Source organism: Chiloscyllium plagiosum, chromosome 18 (assembly GCF_004010195.1).
Source record: "Chiloscyllium plagiosum isolate BGI_BamShark_2017 chromosome 18, ASM401019v2, whole genome shotgun sequence".
Taxonomy (NCBI): domain Eukaryota; kingdom Metazoa; phylum Chordata; class Chondrichthyes; order Orectolobiformes; family Hemiscylliidae; genus Chiloscyllium; species Chiloscyllium plagiosum.
This window is the reverse complement of record NC_057727.1, coordinates 4,614,324-4,634,766: the sequence shown is the minus strand read 5'-3', so window position 1 is coordinate 4,634,766 and position 20,443 is coordinate 4,614,324. Positions and strand designations below refer to the sequence as shown.

Genomic DNA, 20,443 nt, shown 5'->3' with positions numbered 1-20,443 from the left:
GCCTTCTAATTATGTTAAAATACACTGGTTCCAAAGACAAAAACAAAAATTGTTGTAAAATCTCAGCATGTCTGGCAGAATCTGTGGAGAGAGATCAGAGTTAATGTTTGGGGTTGAGTGACCCTTCCTCAGAACAGATGGTAGCTAGTAAAATGTCTGTTTATATGCAGATGATGATGGGGTGGGGATACAGCCCAAAGAGAGACAAGGACACTTGGACAGACAAAGGATTAGATAACAATCTGGCTAGGAGGGTGAATGGCTGTTAATGGCCAAGAATGGATTGTGTAATAGCAGACTGTGAGATTACAAGGCCTGGTGTGTGGGTTTGGGGAAAGGATGGGTATAAGAATAGGGAGGGTTTGGAGGAATTGGGCCAGATGCTGGCAGGTGGGACTAGATTGGGTTGGGATATCTGGTCGGCATGGACATGTTGACCAAAGGGTCTGTTTCCATGCTGTACATCACTATGAATCTATGGGAAAGCTCAAGCCCTTAAGTTATTGAACTCGCTACAGGGACCTCCAGCAGAACACTAGGTGGTGTTCTTCCAACTTCCACACTGAGACAGAGATGTTCACCATGGAACAGGGTGGTGTGTTGAAGTTGAGCATGTTGCTAGAAAAAGTACAGCAGGTCAGGTACAATCCAAGGAGCAGGAAAATCAACATTTCGGGCCAGAGCCCTTCATCCTGATTAACTTGTATATGTGCTTTTCCAGCTGAAATGCTCCAATACAGGCAACGTTCTGGTGAATGTCCTCTTTGTCCTGGATACAGTCAAGCTGTTGAGTGTTGTTTGACTCATCTAGGCAAAAGGAGAGCATTCCATTACACTCTTGAAATGCTCTCCATTTTGCTCTCCTTTGTCTCTAAACTGTCAAATCTGTCATTTCTTCTGGTTCTGCTGAAAAAGGAAAATCTGGAATGTTAAGTCTTGTTTCTATCTCCGTAGATGTTGATGACTTGTTGAATGTTTCCCAAAGTTTCTGTTTAAATTTCAAGATTTCCAGCATCTGTAGTTCTGCAGGGTTCTACTGCCATTGACAACTATGTTGAACTCACTGATCACCAGCCTTCGAGATTGGACATGTCAAAACTGGCAAGCATGTTAGAGCCAGGCAGCACAAAGCAACACCCCAACCTCTTCAAAGCCGATGTCAAGTTAACCAAGAATGGCCAGGAAATAAACACACAGAAAAGAAGGGCAAATGAAAAGAAACTAGCTTATTTCTTCAGTTCTGCTTTCTCTACACAGACACTGCCAGACCTGCTAAGTTTTCCTAGCAATCTGTTTTTGATTTTTAGTTCTTCAGTTGATTGATCCAAACCATTATTCTGTTCCTTTCCAAAGGTGCATCCTGACCTTCTGGGGTTTTCCATCTTTTGCTCTAATTTCAGATTTCCAATGTCCATCATAGTTAGTTCTTGAACAACCCTTGTTAAATTAGAAAGCGAAGTAAAAGTTTGATGAAACATTATAGACCTGAATCATCAACTCTTTCTGTCTTTACACATGCTACCAGGCTTGCTTCCAGTTTTTATTTCCAGTATCCACAGTGGTGTGCTCTTGTAACTCAGTAGAGGAGGTTGTGAGAAACTAGATCGTTCCCACTTCTTTCTTGACCTGCGCCATGTGCTGCATTATAATTAACAGTTTGAATAACCGACTTCAGATGACTCGGAGCTTCAGAACAGCCAGTTCAAATCTTTAACAACATGAAGCATGTCTCATTGGATAGGACTCTAACCTCAGAAGCTGAGAGTGTAAACATCATCCTAATCTTGAGCTCATTATCCAGGCTGATGCTCAGAGTGCAGTATTGAGGCAGTGCTGCAGTCAGGGTTTAATATAAACAATGATTGAGCATCCAATGCCCTCTGGGATAGAGGTTGCAAACTGTCACAACAAACTGAGTGAATACATATCTCCTCATTGGTCTTAAAAGGGAGGACCTCTTCACCAAGGACTAAGAGTTGAGTTCTAGACTCTTGACAAGATAGTAAACGGAGGGTTACACTTTAAAGGAGGGTAGAGTCATAGAACCATACTGCACAGAAATAGACCATTTGGTCCAACTCATCCATGCTAACCAGGTTTCCCAAACTAAGCTAGCCCCCATTTACCTGCATTTGGCCAATATCCCTCTGAATCTTTCATATTCATGGACCTAATATTTTTTGGAATGTTGTAACTGTACTGCACTTGCATCTAACATTTCCTCTGGCAGGTTGTTACATATATGAACCACCGTGTGAGAGAAGGTTGCCCCTCAGGTCCCTTTTAAATCTTTCCCCTCTCACCTTAAACCTATGCCCTCTAGTTTTGGATTCCCCTGTTCATGACAAAAGATCTTTGCTACTTCACCCCATCTGTGCCCATGATTTTATAAGCTTCTATAAAAGGTCAGCCTCCGACACTCCAGGGGGAACAAAAATCCTAGCCTGTGCAGACTCTCCTTACAATCAAGCCCTGCAGTAACATCCTTGTAAGTCTTTTCTGCATCCTTTCCAATTTAATAATATTCTTCCTACAGCAGGGTGACCAGAATTGTACACAGTACTTCAAACATCCTGTACAGCCACAATTTGACATCCCAACACTGGGTGGAGTTCAGAAAAGGTTTATAAAAATGGTTTCAGGCATGCAGAATTTTAGTAAGTTGGACATGCCGGAAAGCTTTTCTTCGAGGTAAAGGTTGCAGGGAGATCACACAGAGGTTTCCAAAGACAGTAAATTGGGAGAAAATGTTCCCATTTGTGAAAATATTGAAAAACGACAGGGCACAGATTTAAAGCAAAAAGGTGAAAGAGGTAAAAATCTTTTCTCGCATCAAAGTGTCTAGTACTGCCAGTATATCAGGTTACATGTTCCTTCAAAAGAGAATCAGATGGTTAGTGGCAAGGGGAAACTGTGTGCAGGATTACAGGGAGAAGACAGGTGTATGGTACTGAGTGAACTGCACATTTGGATAACGGCACAGATTACGATAGACTGAATGGTCTCTTTCTGTGGTGTAAAAATTCTGAGATTCTGTGAATGACCCAAAGTACAAGCTATAAAACTAAAATTTAAGTGCTGTCACTATTGTAATATAGAGATGGGTCATCAATTTAGAGTCACAGATGTACAGCATGGAAATAGACCCTTCAGTCCAATTCGTCCATGCCCACCAGAGATCCTAAATTAATCTAGTCTCATCTGCAAGTGTTTGGCCCATATCCCTCTGAGGAGAAAGAGAGAACTGCAGATGATGGAGATCAGAATCAAAAATTGTGGGGCTGAAAAAGCACATCAGGTCACGCAGCATTCGAGGAGTAGGAAAGTTAGTGTTTCGGGCAGGAGCCCTTCATCAGGATTAAGATGAGACCCCCACCCTCCTATTCCTCTCTCAGCCCCCTTTACCCCTCCCCCCCACATTCCTGATGAAGGGCTTCTGCTCGAAATGTTGATTCTCCTGCTCCTTGGATGCTGCCTGACCCTGCTGTGCTTTTCCAGCACCACATTTCAACACATTTCCTCTAAACCCTATCTGTTCGTGCAACCATCCAGATGCCTTTTAAATACTGTAATTCTAAGTATGTAAGTTAGCTCAATGAGCTTGAAGGTTTGTTTTCAGACATTTCATCACCATACTAGGTAACGTCATAAGTGAGAGTCTCTGGTGAAGTGCTGGTGGTATGTCCCACCTCTCGGTTTATAGATCTTGGTTTCTTAAGGTTGGTGATGTCATTTCCAGTTCTTTTCTTCCCTTGGTTTGGGCCTACCGCTCAGCAAATGTCTCAACCGCTCTTCACAAAAAAAAAATCCAGGACAAAATATACCTCTTAAAGCTGTGGTATTTTCATGTAATGGTTGAGGAATAACTGTTGACCAAGATACTAGCAGAACTCCCCTGTCCTTTTGTTGAAATTGAACCCTATCTTTTACATCTGCTCATAGTATACTGGACCTCACCGTCTCATCACAAAGAAATGGTAAACATGACAGTGCAGCCCATCCACAGTACTGCACGCGTCAGCCTACATACATGTGTTAAATCACAAAGTAGATCTCCAGAATGGAGGGTCATATAAATGGGGGATGCACAGTGGGCCAGAATTGGAGTATCAATACTGTCAGTCCAGTGGATGCATGTGGGGAATGAGGTGGTGTATAGAAGCACGAGATTATCTGGGGCGAGATGATCTGAGAGTCATTATGCAGCAGCTCAAGAGTTTCCAGTTCGATTAGATTGCTCGGACATCTTGCAGACATCCTGCGTTTCACACCAAATTGCTGTTGTGTTGTAGAAGACTTACCAGTATGTAGAATGTAGTGAAGATGGGACTCGATGTGGCCCGAATTTTTGCTCTTGCCGATGGAAGTTTCCAGAGCAAGAATGTGAAGAAAAGCACATTGGGGATCAGGAGGAAGACATCCCAGAATCGCACTCTGAGGAAATGAGGCAATTAAAAGTGCGTTAGAAATGATCGGAAAGTCTGGCAGGCACACAATTTTGCAACAACAACTTACATTTGTTACGTTTACTTATCCTTGAAAGTTGCCACCCAGGGTTAATAGGGTTGTTAAGAAGGCATATAGTGTGTTAGTTTTCACTGGTAGAGGGATTGGTTTTGGAGCCATGAGGTCATGCTGCAGCTGTACAAAACTCTGGTACGGCCACACTTGGAGTATTACATACAGTTCTGGTCACCGCATTATAGGAAAAATGTGGAAGCTTTGGAAAGGGTTCAGAGGAGAATTACGAGGATGTTGCCTGCTATGGAGGGAGGGGTCTTCAAGGAAAAGCTGAGGGACTTGAGGCTATTTTTGTTAGAGAGAAGAAGGTTGAGAGACGGCTTAATTGAGATATATTAGATAATCAGAGGGTTAGATCGGGTGGACAGTGAGATTCCTAGCACGAGGGGACATAGCTTTAAATTGAGGGGTGATAGACATAGGACAGATATCAGAGGTCGTGTATTCAGAGACTAAGAGAGGCATGAAATGCACTGCCTGCAACAGTAGTTGACACACCAACTTTACGGGCATTTAAGTGGTCATTGGACAGGCATACGGACGAAAATGTTGTAGGTTAGATGGGCTTCAGATTGATTTCACAGGTTGATGCAACATCGAGGGCCGAAGGGCCTGTACTGCACTGCAACGTTCATGTTCTACTTGCATAGCAACCGCAAGGTACAGCACAGGAACATTAACACAAAATTTGACACTGAGCCATATAAGGAGATATTACTCCCAGATAGATTTTAAGAGAAAAAAGGTGTGTGTGTATAGGAGAAGAAAAAAAAAGTATGCAAGGAAAAGAAAGATAAACAGAGCAAGATATAAAAAGGAGCAGAAAAAAAGAAAGCAAAAGAAAAAGAGCAACTCAGCATCTTTATACTTTTACTAAATTTTGACCAAACTAAATGTATTGCAGACTGCCATTATCTGATCAAGTAGCAGAATGGCTTTGAGGGGCTGAATACTACATTCCCATGAAGAAGCATCCTCTTAATATATCCTGCCAACACACAAACTTCTTTTAGTGAAGCATAACAAGGTTGATGAGGGTGACAGTTGATGTAAAATACATGGACTTCCAAAAAACAGTGGAGAAAGTGCTACATAGCAGGCTTGTCAACAAATTAAAAGTCGATGGAATAACAGCATCAGAGGCAGCATGGATACCAAGTTGACTGGATGGGAAATGCAATATTGGTGAAGGGTTATTTCTCAGAAGGTATACAGTGGGGTCCCCCTGGGGCTGCCACTAGGACAGCAGATTTGTTTGATTTCTTGATATATTTGGGTGCACAGGACACAATTTCACCTTTTTAATGACACCAAATTTGGGAGTATTGTCATTTATAAGGACAGTAGTGACAGAGTTTAAGAGGCCAGACAGGTTGGTGAACTGAAAAGACATGTGGCAAATTAAATTTAAATGCCATGAAGTGCAAAGTGCTATACTTTGGTTTGAAGGATGAAGAAAGACAATATATATTAAAAATAAAGTACAATCCCATAAGAGATTGCTAGAGCAGAGAGACATAGGAATATGTGTGTATAACTGATGTTCAGAGTGTGATTGAAAATATATACAGGGTGCTGACCTTTACAGATTTAGGCAAATGCAGAAAAATAAAGTGATAGTGAATCTTTATAAAACAGTTTTTCGCCTCAACTGGAGTACTGTGCCCAATTCTGTCCCACACGCACTTTAGGATAAATTCAAAAGGCATTAAAAAGTTGCAGAAAAGCAGCTGGACATGGTCTTCTTAGAGAAGGTTGAGGGGAGATTTGAAAGACAATCAATCAATCAATCAAAATGGAAAAGGTTCTGGACAAATGAGATAAAATGTGAAAAACTAAAGTGTTGAGAACCACAGAGAGTGCAGATTTAAGGTGAATAGCAAAATAATGAAATGGTATATGAAGAACAGATTTACAAAAAAAAACAGGAGTGGTTTTGGAATGCACTGAGCAGGAGTCAGATCAATTCAGGACTTTTAAAAGGGAATTGGATAATTATTTGAAGAGAAGGCTTAAGAGGTTGTTGGGACCAGAAGTAGCAAAGATGCTCTTTCAGAGGCCTGGCACACACCTTCTGTGCTGTTACCAGTGCTTGATTCTTAAATGGTTCCATTAATTTATCAGTGTCAAATTCCACTATATTAAAAAAAATCTAGCATTTACATAGTGTCTACCACAACCTCAGGATATCACAGTGCTTTATGATTATCAGAATACATGTGAGCTTTGTCACTGAACATAACATATGAAATACAGGCACAAGCAGCAATCAGATATGTGGTAAATAAGCTTTTTTTAAAAAAAAAGATATTGATTGAGGATAAATAAAAAGTTGCCACAGCCTCAGAGTACCATGGGTCTGCTCTCACGTTACAGAAAAATGACTGGTGGAGAGTTTAACCAGAGGGTCAACACTTATCAGGCAAGCGCAAGGTTGAGGAGAGTCCTTCATGACCGTCTCAGTCAGTGCAAGAACTGAACTCAAGAGTTGGCATTGCGCTGCATCATAAACCAGCCTTCCAGCCAACTGAGCTAGCTCACCCCTTTCTACTGACCAAGCAGCATCATCCTTTGAGACTATGGTAACTTTACCCAAATGGAAGAGGACTCATCTGAACTTTGAAACGTGCAAGTTGTTTACATTCACCCTAGATGGCAGATGGGTTTCAGTTTTATATTTCATCAAAAAAGGTGTCCTTCAACACTATAGCACTTGCCTGGTACATATGTGCACATCAGTACCCTTCAGTTAGGAAACTGAATCTTAACATATACTCACAGACACACAGCAAATTGGTTCAGTTTGGGACTCACTGCTAATTATTATGCACCACACTCAAAGTCAAGAGAGTCTTAATGAAGAGTCAGGAAACAGGAATATGATGCTGTGTGAGATTGAACAGCTGGTGAAACTGACTATTTGAACTCTTATATGACATTTGGTAGGGAGGTGCTAATAACTATAGAATCACACAACACCACAAATTAGTGTCAGTGGGAGATGTGGTGAGATAGCAAGAGGAATGTGCACTCGAAAAGAAACGTAGACAGGGTGAAGAGTTAAAAATGGAGAAAACAAATGTATATTCACCAGAAAACAAACTGGTTTTCCCCAGGTTAATAATGGTTAAGTTTCTAGATTCGGTTTCTAATAAGTGAGCCATAAAGACAACAGACAGCAGCATGAGTCATGAGCTCCACACGATCCATAAGATAGAGAAGTAGGCCATTCAGTCTGCTTCACCAATCAATGAGATTGACAGGTAGACAGAGAGTGTTAAGGCAGCTTTTAACATGTTTGCCTTCTATGCTCAGAGAATAGGAGTTGAGACATGTCGAGATTGAACAGGATGCTAGTCAGGCCACTTCTGGAGTACTGTGTAGAGTTTAGGTTGCCCTACTGTAGCAAGGATATTATTAAATTGGAGAGGGTTTAAAAGAGATTTACAAGGATGTTGCTAGAACTGAAGAGTATGAGTTATAAAGAGGTTGGATAGGCTGGGATTTATTTCACTGGAGCTTGGGAGATTGAGGGGTGATCTAACAGAGGTTTATAAAATCATGAGGGGCATAGATAAGGTGAATGGCAAAGTTCTATTCCTTAGGGGCAGGGAGTTCAAAACTAGAGGGCATACATTGAGGTGCGAGAGGAAAGATTTAAAAAAGGGCCCGAGGAGCAACATTTTCAGAGGGTGATTCACATGTTGGAATGAACTGCCAGAGGAAGCAGTAGATGCAGGTACCATTACAACATTTAAAAGACATTTAGACAGGTACAGGAATAGGAAATGTGGTTAGAGGGATATAGGCCAAATGCAGGCAAATGGGACTAGTTTAGCTTGGGAAACTTGGTCAGCATAGACAAGTTCACCCAACAGGTCTGTTTCTATGCTGTATGACTCTGACAATGAAATCATGGTGAATCAAAAATCCTCAACTCCTGCCTTTTTTCTCTTTAGCCCTCGATACCCTTACTGACTAAATACCTCTCTGAGCCTTGAATATACTTAATGACTCAGCCTTGACAACACTATGGTAAAGAATTCCATACCTCAAAAAAATCCTCCTCATCGGTCTTAAATGTGCATCTTACTCTGAGTGTATGCCCGCTAGTCTTAGGCTCTAGAAGAAGTGGAAACAACCTGACAGTAGGTGCAGAGAGATTGGTCTCTCCACTGGTCTATTCAGCTGTTATATCACACGTCAATTCTAGTATTCATTAAAAAGGAAACGGAGTTTGGAAAAGGAGCATTTCAATTAGCTCATCAGGCATTCACAAAGGCTTGTTTATTAAATGGTTGGTCACGGAGATGAATGTATTGGCATGCCAGCTGGCACCACCAGTCCAGCGAGGAACACGTTGCCAGGGCACAGTACACAATCCTGAAGATCAAGAGAATCTCAGATGAGAAGGCATGGCATTCAAGTTTATACAAATGGCCTCAAACATCCTTTATCAACATCCTTGATACTCCAAGCAGAAGCAATTCCAAGTATGGAGGAATTGAGAGTATGGTGCTGGAAAAGCACAGGTCAGGCAGTATCCGAGGAGCAGGAGAATCGATGTTTTGAGCATAAGCCCTTCCTGATGAAAGGCTGTGCTTTTCCAGCACCACATCCTTGACTCTAACCTCCAGCATTTGCAGTTCTCACTTTCTCCAAGTAGGGAAGAGTGTGAACTTTAATGACTCAATGGGCTAATTAGCCTCTTCTGTCCATTTTGATTCTATGACTGGTTCTTTCATGCATTCTCATGTACAAATTTTCAAAAATTATGGTGTATATAAAAATATGCTATGTGGTATCCTTGCTATTCAATAAAGGCAACTTTTACATCAAATCTACCTGCATGTCCTAACCAATATCTCTTGTTTCACTTGAAGTTCACAAAATCTATCAAACATATACTTAAGGAATGAGCATTTCAGTCCCTGGGGTACAGAATTCCAAAGATTCACAATGCTTTGAGTGAAGAATGGTTCTCCACCTTTACTCTAAACACCACCCCTTATCCTGAGCCTAATCTATTCAAAGCTTATACCATCCCTAGTTCAAGGGGAAACAGCCCTATTAGCACCTGTCAAACAATATATAAATTAAAATGTTTTTGTGCAATAGCTCCAAGTTCTTTTTTAATATTCTCTCTGTAGAATCATCTGTGCCCTTTTCTCTTACGATGCTGCTTTCTAGCCTCAAGAGTAAATGCAGCACACCCTATTTCACCAGAGTGTACCACCTTAATCTGGAAGGGATTACAATCACAATGGCGAGCAACCTAAAAACCTATCTTTCATGTCAATTCAGGTTCAAAAAACAGGAAACAGATGTTTGATTAATAACAACTTGAGAACAGAAGAAATAGGAGCAGGAGAAAATCATTCAAGTCAGATCTCAGTCAGTCAGTTACCCCAGCTACACGTTTCAGCATATCCCCAATTCCCCGAGAAAGTCACCGACTTTTGCATACTAATTTGAATACATCCAATAATTGAATGTCCATAATAAAACCCATGCAGCACCTGTGGGATCAAGCTTGATCACACAGGCACAGAACAGAAACAGACACAGACACAGAGCTGAACACATGGAATTCCCTACCATTGAAAATAGTCAAGGCCAACAAATAGTATTATTTCAAAGAGTTGGATATAGCACTGAAGACCAAAGGAAATGAAAGCAAAGGTGGGAACAAGCTATTGATTGCAGCCTGAACTGCTGTGCTCTTCCAGCACCACTAATCCAAAAAATATTGATGTGGATGATCAACCACGATCAGAATGAATGATGAAGCAGATTTGAAGGGTCAAATAGCTTACTCTTGCCCTTAGTTTTTATATTTCTAGGGAGCACATGCACGGTCTAGCATAAAAGCTTCAAAAATAAAATGGTATTAGCTTGTTCAGTGGTTAAAGCCATTGTTCATCATTCATTTCACAGCTACACCAATGTGTTCTTTAGGTATATTACACTCAGGATGTACTCCATGAAGTACTCCCTTTGATGCTCTAACCTACAACCCTTTATTTCCTCAATCTTTTTTCCCCAACATCTTGGAGTCCACTCAAATGTAATTAGAATGGGATGGGCAATAAATATTGAATGGTCACTAGCTATTCTTTACCAAGTTTAACTACTCAATAAAATAACAATTGTCAACATTCACAAGAAAAAAGGAAATAAAAGCATAACACAGGCATTAACTTCCAAAGTCGAAGAATAAGGAATCTTTGAATCAACTTTGAATGGAAGAGCCTTAGGAAAAGTTGATGAGCAGAGAGATCTGGGAGTGCAGGTCTGTTGTACCCTGAAATTGCTGCTGCACAGGTGGACAGTGTGGTCAAGAAGGCATATAGTATACTTGCCTTCATCGGACAGGGTATCGAGTATAAGAGCTGGCAGGTCATGTTAAAATTGTACAAGACATTGGTTCAGCCACATTTAGAATACGGTGTACAGTTCTGGTCACCACATTACCAAAACGATGTGAACGCTTTGGAGAGGGTGCAGTGAAGGTTTACGAGGATGTTGCCTGGTAAGGAAGGTGCTAGCTATGAAGAGAGGTTGAGTAGGTTAGGATTGTTTTCATTAGAAAAAAGGAGATTGAGGGGGGACCTGACTGAGATTTACAAAATCATAAAGTGTATAGACAGGGTGGGTAGAGACAAGCTTTTTCCCAGGGTGAAGGATTCAATAACGAGGGGTCACACTTTCGAGGTTAGGAATTGACCGACAGGTTTAGACAGTACATTTGAATCAGCTCAGGATTGGAGGGCCAAAAGGACCTGTTCCTGGGCTGTAAATTTTCAAAAAAAAAAATTAGAATGGTGCTGGAAAAGCACAGCAGGTCAGGCAGCATCTGAGGAGCAGGGAAAAAAAAAATGACATTTTGGGCAAAAGCCTTTCATTAGGAAGGGCTTTCCTGCTCCTCAGATGCTGCCTGACCTGCTGTGCTTTTCCAGCACCACTCCAATCTGACTCTGATCTCCAGCATCTGCAGTTCTCACTTTCGCCCTGTTAAATTTTGAAGCCTAGCTTTCTTTGTTAAATACAGAAAAAATATTACATTGGATGATCAACCATGATAATTGACTGTACACAAATATAAAATAGTCTCACTCAGCCATAACAATTTCAACAGTCCCTACATGATGAATTACAGACCCAGGTCATGACGACATGTAACTAAAACTATGAAAATGAATGACATTACACAGGTGAAAACAAATCTTGCTTGGATTGATAAGTGCTTCCTAAGCATTTTTGGTAGGAGTTGGGGAAGCTAACTTCCACGTACTAATTGAATGATCTACATCCTGCTCGGAACGGTGCACTCAAAAACCAGTCTTCTTATTCGCTCAGAGAAACAGATTCAAGGTAATAATATCCATTGTTATTGGATTTTCACATGCCCTCGCAACACTGATAGTATACCAATAAATTTGACTTATGGATTGGTGTTGGTTTCTGGTGGAAGACAACTTTCCATATAGCGGATTACAAATTAAAGTCACAAAGTCTTTATTGAAAGCATTTTAATAATATTTGACCACTCAGTTCCATGGGCTGGCTTGATGAGTGAGCAAATTCATCAAGCAGTTCTTTAGGCTTTGATCTTCCAATCCTACTCCCATAAGAACATAAGAACTAGGAGGAGTAAGTCATCCAGCCTTTTGAGCCTGCTCCGCCATTCAATAAGATCATGGCTGATCTTTTCATGGACTCAGCTGCACTTACCCATGTTTTCACCATATCCCTTAATTCCTCTATTTTTCAAGAAAGCATCTTAACTTTAAAAGCGATTACTGAGGTAGCATCAACTACTTCACTGGGCAAGGAATTCCACAGATTAACTCTCTGGGTGACGAAGTTCCCCAAAACAATTAACGCCCTCCCATCACCCAACTAATTAACAGATATAGTCAATTCTTCAAATAAAAGGTGGACAGAAAGACTCGCAAAGAAAATTCTCTTGAAATTTTAGTGATGCTGTTCAGGAAAGTCCCTGACGGATTTTTTTTAATGTCTACATTTCCATGCGAAAGCAGATTTAACTTTATTAGTTTGTCTTCCTAATTCAACAACACAAAGCATCAAGTCTTTGCCCTTTCTCCAACTCATACCATGGTCCAAGCTGATCCACACTAAGTTTCCTTTGCAGTAAAAAAAAAACCTAAATTGGCAGAGTTTTGGGAACCAGAAATTAATACCAAAGACAATACTGAAACCCTTAGACTCAGGAATGGTGCCAGAGGACTGGAGAATTGCAAATGTTACACTCTCATTCAAAAAAAATGACAAAGCTTAGTCTAGCAATCACAGGTCAATCAGTTTAACCTCAGTAGCAGAAAAAAAATTTAGAAAACAAAATCAGGGATTTAAAAAACTGGCAAGTTACTTATAGAAGGGATGGACAAATGATAGGCATATCTGAGTGTGGAAATGTATGAAGTGATTCATTCTGTCAGGAAGAAAATGGACATTACATAGCAAATGGTTAATATCTCAACTGAACTCCGAGAAAATGAAACAGGGTCAATTGAGGCCTTCATAAGGATTTGAATCTTTATCTAGATGGAAAACATTTGCAGGATTACTTGGAAAATGAAGGGCAATGGGATTCAGGGTAACTTGCGAAATTGAAGTCAAAATCAGTTTAAATGTAGGAGACACAGGTGGTAGTAGAAGCTCTTTGTGCGGTGCAGGCTGGTGTCGAATGGTGTATCACAGGAGTAGAGTCCCTCATTGGGCGAGATAGATGTGTAGAATAAGGGGACAGGATGGGTGGAGAATATGGTAAGTATGGTTGTGGATGCCACGATGCTTGGCCAGTTAGTTGACAGCAAGGAAGCAGTTCTTAGGTTACAGGACGATGTAGATGGATTGGTCAGACGAATGGTGGATGAAAATTAATCCTGTTAAGTGTGAGGTGGTGCACTTTGAAATAACAAGGCAAGGGAATACTCAAATGAATGACAGGCACTAGGAAGCTCAGAGGAACATGGCAATCTTGAAGTGATTGTCCGTAGATCCCAGAAGATAGTGGGACAGGTAAATAGGGGAGTTAGAAAGGTACACAGGATATTTGCCTTTATCAGCCATGACATAGATTGTTAGAGCAGCTGTTCCCCTTAGAAGGGGGTTATAATTTTAAAGTGCAAGGCAGGAGGTTTGGAGGGAATGAGAGGAAATTTTTTTTTAAAACTTGTGATGGGAATCTGTAATACATTGCCTGGGAAGATAGTCAAGTGAGGAAACCTCAGCCTTTTAAACCTTGAAACATCATAACATTCAAGGCTGTGGGTCTAGTGCTAGAAAGTGGGATTAGTGCAGATCCACAATCGTTTTTGCAAACTTGATGGACCAGAAGGTCCTCTTCTGCACTCTGTGGTACAAGGTGAATTGCTCCTTCAGAGGAAGGCCACAGACATCAGGCCAAATGATCTCCTCCCATGCTATAACCATTAACTTGCGATAACCATTTCACAGGGCTGCACAGTGGCCCAGTGGTAGCACTGCTGCTTCACAGTGCCAGGGACCTGGGTTCGATTCCAGCCTCAAGTGACTACGCAAATTCCACACAGACATTCTCCCCTTGTCTGTGCCGGTTTCCTCCCACAGTCCAAAGACGTGCAGGGTAAGTGATTTGGCTGTGCTAAATTGCCCATTGTGTACAGGGATGTGTATGCTCGGCGCAGTAGTCAGGGATAAATGTACAGTAATACGTGTGTGCGCGTGTGCGCGTGCGCGTGCGCGTGTGAGAGAGAGAGAGATAAATGTGTGAAAAGCAGAGAAGTTCTCCTTTGTGTTTCAACAGTATTTAGCCATTAACCAACAGCACGAGAAAACAAAATGCTATTCTGGTCATAATCTGTTTGTGGGAGCTTGTTTTGCAGAACTAAAACTTGGATGCCATGTTTTGCAAATAACAACAGTAAAGAGGGGAGGCGGTGGCCTAGTGATATACCATCTGGACTGTTAAACCAGACATCCAGGTCCAATTCCCACCACGGCAGATAGTGGAATTTGAATTGAATACACAAAAACAAATTATGGTACTAAGACTCTAATAATGATTGTGAACCCATCATTGATTGTCAGAAAAACTAACCTTGTTCACTGATGTTCTTTAGGGAGCCTACATGTGACTCTAGAACCACAATGTGATTGATTCTTCCCAATTGCCCTCTGGGCAATTGGGAAAAGCAATAAATGCTGATCTAGCCCTTATCCCATGAATGATTAAAACAAAACTTCAGAAGTAATTCAGCAGCTATAAAGACTTGGTAAAGTCCTGTGCTCAAACAAGGTGCTAGGCAAATGAAGAGTTGTGTATTTAAAAAGCTTAATTTAATAAACATACATATGGATCCTTACATAGAGTCCGTCCCACTCCTGTAACTGGATGGTGACCATATGCATGAAATCTAAGAGTCACTGCATAGTGCTTATGAAGAGGAAACCTGGTAAAATTTCCCCATGACTTTAACTTGCTAGCCAAAACAATAAGAACTTAAAAGGGTACAGGAATACATTGTATGTTTCAGAGTCTACTCTTATTCAATATTGAAGTCCATTTTCTCACCCTAACCCCATATTTCTTAACAGCACAGGAGGCAAGAGCTTCCCAGTTATTCTCACTCCAGTCCCCATCCTTGACATTTCCACACAAGCTTCAACCGCTTGCAACACTCTCCAGTCAAGGTATAAAAGGGAAGACTGGTAGATAAGTAAAAATACTTTACCGTGATCTACCAATATCCTCATACAGCACAACGAGGCATTGGTTTGGTTGGGTAACATTGGTTGCTGTGCCAGCAGTTGTTGTGGAGGTCCACCATGGCATCGGAGCTGTAGTGCTGGTGCCTATGGGCACAGTTGAATTCTCATGCAGCGTGGTGCTTGAATTACTGTAATCCACAAATCGTACCACGGATGAAACATGTGCCATCTTGACGCATTCCTGTCCAAAAAGAAATTAGTTTGACAAAGATTAACAGTTAGCCAGTTATCCTAGCCAAAGTCCATCTTTAGAGAAAATAATTCTTTTCGCAGTGTAGAAAATAATGCAAAATGCTTTCAGTATTTTGGAAAATGATAATAGACTTTAAGCGGACAGAGATAGGCTGGTGAAATGTCAGACATTGAGCAGCTGAAATTCAATACAGAAAAAAAGGGTAGTCATTTTGGTAGGGAGAAAGAAGATAAACTAAACCTTACAATGTTAAAAAACAGATCTGGGGGTTTTGGTGCATAAATTTGTGACAGTGGCCAAATGAGCTAACAGAGCAATTAAAGAAGCAACGTTGGCTTTACACACAGAAGTTTAAATGACTGAAGTCAGGAAACTATGCTAAAGCTAAATGAACAATTAAATTCGTGCAGCTAGAGGTGGTGTAGTAGGTTCAATTCCAAGAACACTTCAGAAACTTCAAGAAGCTCTTTAAAAAAGGGAGAGGAACAGAGAAAGGCAGCACATGGTGAGGTCAGTGCGAGACACAGAGAGAGAACAACACTGAACCTGCGCAGTTACAGCCTTTGCTGTTTGAATACATGTATCGCTGGGCACTGCAGTGCATCTGGGAAAAATTAACAAACAGTGAAATTCACAACTAATCTTGGATGAACCTGTTGTTTGGGAGAGGTCACAGCACATAAGTAAATAATCTTAAGTGAAGCCATACAGTAGTGAGTAGAGTGGGTTTTTTCTTGATTATATTGAGATAGGTCTCTTGATTAAACTTAAAAGTATAAGCCATAAGTATTAAGTTAACCTGGAGCAGTGTTTTGCAGAGGAATAAGACAGTGCTATTTTCTGGGTCTGTACATTGAAAGAAACAAAAATGGCCCTTACTAGAGAGTGATATGCTCTCCTCATCAGATGTGGGAATTTAGGGAGAGTTTACGGATTACTGAGGATTATATCTGTAATAGATACCATTGGTTGTGAATCCTATCAGATCGAATGGATCAGTTGGAGAGGCAGTTAGAGGCAATGAGGAATTTACAAAGGGATGTGATGGATGGCAGTTTATAGGAAGGGAGAAAAGTCGCAGACACAGTCACATTGATGGGTTAACTCCAGGAAAGGTAAGAGAGGTAGGCAGCTAGAGCAGGGGTCCTCTGTGGCTATCCCCATTTCAAATAAGAATGCTGTTTTGGAAAAACGTAGGGGGTGATAGACCCTCAGGGGAATGTAGCATGAACAGCCATGTTTCTGGTATTGAGACTAGCTCTAATGCAATGAGGTCACATCGGGTTCCAAGACATCGATTGTGTTAGGGCACTCAAGTCTGAAGCACACAGACAGACATTTGTGGCCAGCAGCAAAAAAAAAATCAGAATGATATGTTACCTCCCAGGTGCCAGAATCAAGGATGCCACAGAGGGTGCAGAATGTTCTCAAGGGGCCAGCAGGTCATTGCACACGTTGGAACCAACAACATAGGAAGGGAAAAGGATGAGATTCTGAAGGGAGAATATAGAGTTAGGCAGGAATTTATAAAGGAGATCCTCAAGAGTAGTAATATCTGGATTGCTCCCAGTGCTGCGAGCTAGTGAGGGGAGGAATAGGAGGATAGAGCAGATGAATGCATGGCTGAGGAGCTGGTGTATGGCAGAAGGATTCACACTATTGGATCATTGGAATCTCTTTTGGGGTAGAAGTGACCTGTACAAGAAGGATGGATTGCACCAGAATTAAAAAGGGGATAGGATAAATAGACAAAGTCTTTTCCCTGGGGTCGGGGAATCCAGAACTAGAGGGCATAGGTTTAGGGTGAGAGGGGAAAGATATAAAAGAGACCTAAGTGGCAACATTTTCACACAAGAGAGTGGTACGTGTGGGGAATGAGCTGCCAGAGAATGCGGTGGAGGCTGGTACAATTGCAACATTTAAGAGGCATTTGGATGGGCATATGAATGGGAATGGTTTGGAGGGATATGGGCCGGGTGCTGGCAGGTGGGACTAGATTGGGTTGGGATATCTGTCGACATGGACGGGTTGGACCGAAGGGTCTGTTTCCATGCTGTACATCTCTATGACTGGTACAGTTGACAATAGAAGCCAGTCAAACAAACAAAAAAGTCGGGACAGACAGGGACAAGGTAGGACTAATAAATTAAACTGCATTTATTTCAATACAAGGGGCCTAACAGGGAAGGCAGATGAACTCAGGGCATGGTTAGGAACATGGGACTGGGATATCATAGCAATTACAGAAACATAGCTCAGGGATGGACAAGACTGGCAGCTTAATGTTCCAGGGTACAAATGCTACAGGAAGGATAGAAAGGGAGGCAAGAGAGGAGAGGGAATGCGTTTTTGATAAGGGATAGCATTACAGCTATGCTGAGGGAATTTATTCCCAGAAATAATTCCGGGGAAGTTATGTGGGTTGAACTGAGAAATAAGAAAGGGATGATCAACCTTATTGGATTATATTATAGACCCCCTAATAGTCAAAGGGAAATTGAAAAATAAATTTGTAAGGAGATTGCAGTTATCTGTAAGAATAATAGGCGAAAGTGAGGAGTGCAGATGCTGGAGATCAGAGTCAAAAGTGTGGTGCTGGAAAAGCACAGCTGATTAGGCAGCATCTGAGCAGAAGAATCGATGTTTCGGACATAAGCCCTTCAACAGGAATGAGGCTTGTGGATCGGGGCTGAGAGATAATTAGGAAGGGGGTGGGGACGGGGGAGGTAGCTGGGAAAGCAATGGGTGGATGTAGGTGAGGTCGAAGGTGATAGGTCAGAGGGCGCAGTGACGGACGGGTCCGGAGGGCAGGGTCAAGTTGGCAAATGGAGTTAAGGAGAATCCAAAGGGTTTTCACAAATACATTAAGGACAAAAAGGTAACTAGGGAGAAAATAGGGCCCCTCAAAAGGTCAGCAAGGCAGCCATTGTGTGGAGCCACAAGAGATGGGGCAAATACTAAACGAATATTCTGCATCAGCATTTACTGTGGAAAAGGACATGGAAGATATAGACTGTAGGGAAATAGATGGCGACATCTTGAAAATGTCCATATTACAGAGAAGGAAGTGCTGGAATACAAATATGGATAAATCCCCAGGACCTGATCAGGTATACCCTAGAACTCTGTGGGAAGCTAGAGAAGTGATTGCTTGGCACCTTACTGAGATATCTGTCTGTCTCCATATTCAAAGATGAGGTGCTGAAAGATTGGAGGTTGGCTAACGTGGTGCCACTGTTTAAGAAGGGTGGTAAGGACAAGCCAGAGAACTATAGACCAGTGAGCCTGACCTCTGTGGTGGGCAAGTTGCTGGAGGGAATCCTGAGGGACAGGATGTACATGTATTTGGAAAGGCAAGGACTGATTAGGGATATGAAAAACGTGGCGCTGGAAAAACACAGCAGGCCAGGCAGCATCCGAGGAGCAGGAGAATCGACGTTTCGGGCATAAGTCAACATGGCTTTGTGCATGGGAAATCATGTCTCACAAACTTGATTGAGTTTTTTTGAAGAAATTGCAAAGAGGATTGATGAGGGCAGAGCGTGACGTGATCTATATGGACTTCAGTAAGGCGTTCGACAAGGTTCACTGGGAAACTGGTGAGCAAGGTTAGATTTCATGGAATTCAGGGAGAATTAGCCATTTGGATACAGAACTAGCTCAAAAAAGGTACAAGACAGAGGGTAGTGGTGAAAGGTTTTTATTCAGACTGAAGGCCTGTGACCAGTGGAGTGCCACAAGGATTGGTGCTGGGTCCACTACTTTTCATCATTTATAGAAATGATTTGAATGTTGAGAGACAGGTGGGACTAGATTGGGGCGGGATATCTGGTCGGCATGGACGTGCTGGACCGAAGGGTCTGTTTCTGTGCTGTACATCTTTAGGACTCAGATTTAGAAGAATAGTTCTACAGATGAGGAATTACAATTACATGGAAAGACTAGAGAAAGCTAAAGGAAGATTTGACATAAGTGTTTAGATACTGTGAATAAAGAGAAATGGTTTCCAGTAGCGGAAAAACATTTTTATACAAGTGGCTAAGATTTGGAAGGAATTCGTCCAATGATGGTTCAATAGTCAGTGGAATTCTAAATATTAGAAGGGGAAAAATTAGATGGACAAAAGACTAACTGATGAACATACTGCACTTGGAAAGAGCTAGAGCAGACCTGATGAGCCACTAAATAGCTTCCTGTTGTACTATATCATCACATCAGTCATGTCAACTTAAATAATTCAGGAGAGATTTGCCTTCACTACCTGAACTGTGCACAGTTGACACAAGGTAGAGATAAACTTTTTCAATACTCACTTTGGGAAGAGAGAGAAAAGATTTAGGAATTATCTATGCCTGGATTCTGAAAAAGACCAAGATCAATAGTCTGCTCATTTCCTTTCATCACCTACCAGACTTCCACACTCCCATCACCACCTACCTCCTTGCCCAAGGTTTCGGTCACCTAATAATAATTTTTATTTTTAAAACGTGGCTCACGGTTCAAATGCTGTCAGAGAGATTCTCCAATGAAGTAACTCAGGATGTTTTCCTAGGTTAGCTATGTCAATGAAAACTCTTATTGCTATCCCTAGTTTTTGTAGAATTGTTTGTGTTCAGAGTTAGCAGCTTTTTAGTTTGATCTGACTTTAGAGAGTCACATGTATGAGATAGGGTGAAAAACATTGTTTTGTGTGCTATCCAGGCAAATCAGAAGTATATGAGGGTGATAAAACAGAATGCAGAATAAAAAAAGTGTTATAGGTACAGAGAAGGTGCACAGAAAGATCAACTCTAATATACACACGGTCTGTTCAAAAGTCTGATAACAGTAGGGAAGAAGCTGTTCTTAAATCTGTTGACATGTGTTTCCAAATTTTTGTACCATCTGCCTGATGGGAGAGTAGAAGAGAGTATAACCTGGGTGGGAGAGGTCTTTGATTATGTTGGTAGG

At 41.4% G+C, this 20,443-nt stretch overlaps 1 protein-coding gene across 1 annotated transcript in view; it reads right to left on the bottom strand.

The window, feature by feature from the left end:
- The window catches only part of tpra1 (transmembrane protein, adipocyte asscociated 1), a 73,489-nt gene that overhangs the window by 33,662 nt on the left and 19,384 nt on the right, over positions 1 to 20,443 (bottom strand). Inside the window, exons 2-3 of the mRNA XM_043707603.1 lie at positions 15,264 to 15,481; positions 4,302 to 4,434 (exon numbers count right to left, since the gene is read on the bottom strand). Of these exons, the coding sequence (XP_043563538.1) occupies positions 4,302 to 4,434; positions 15,264 to 15,469 (339 nt within the window). The 5' untranslated portion in view covers positions 15,470 to 15,481. The remainder of the gene's footprint in view (positions 1 to 4,301; positions 4,435 to 15,263; positions 15,482 to 20,443) is intronic.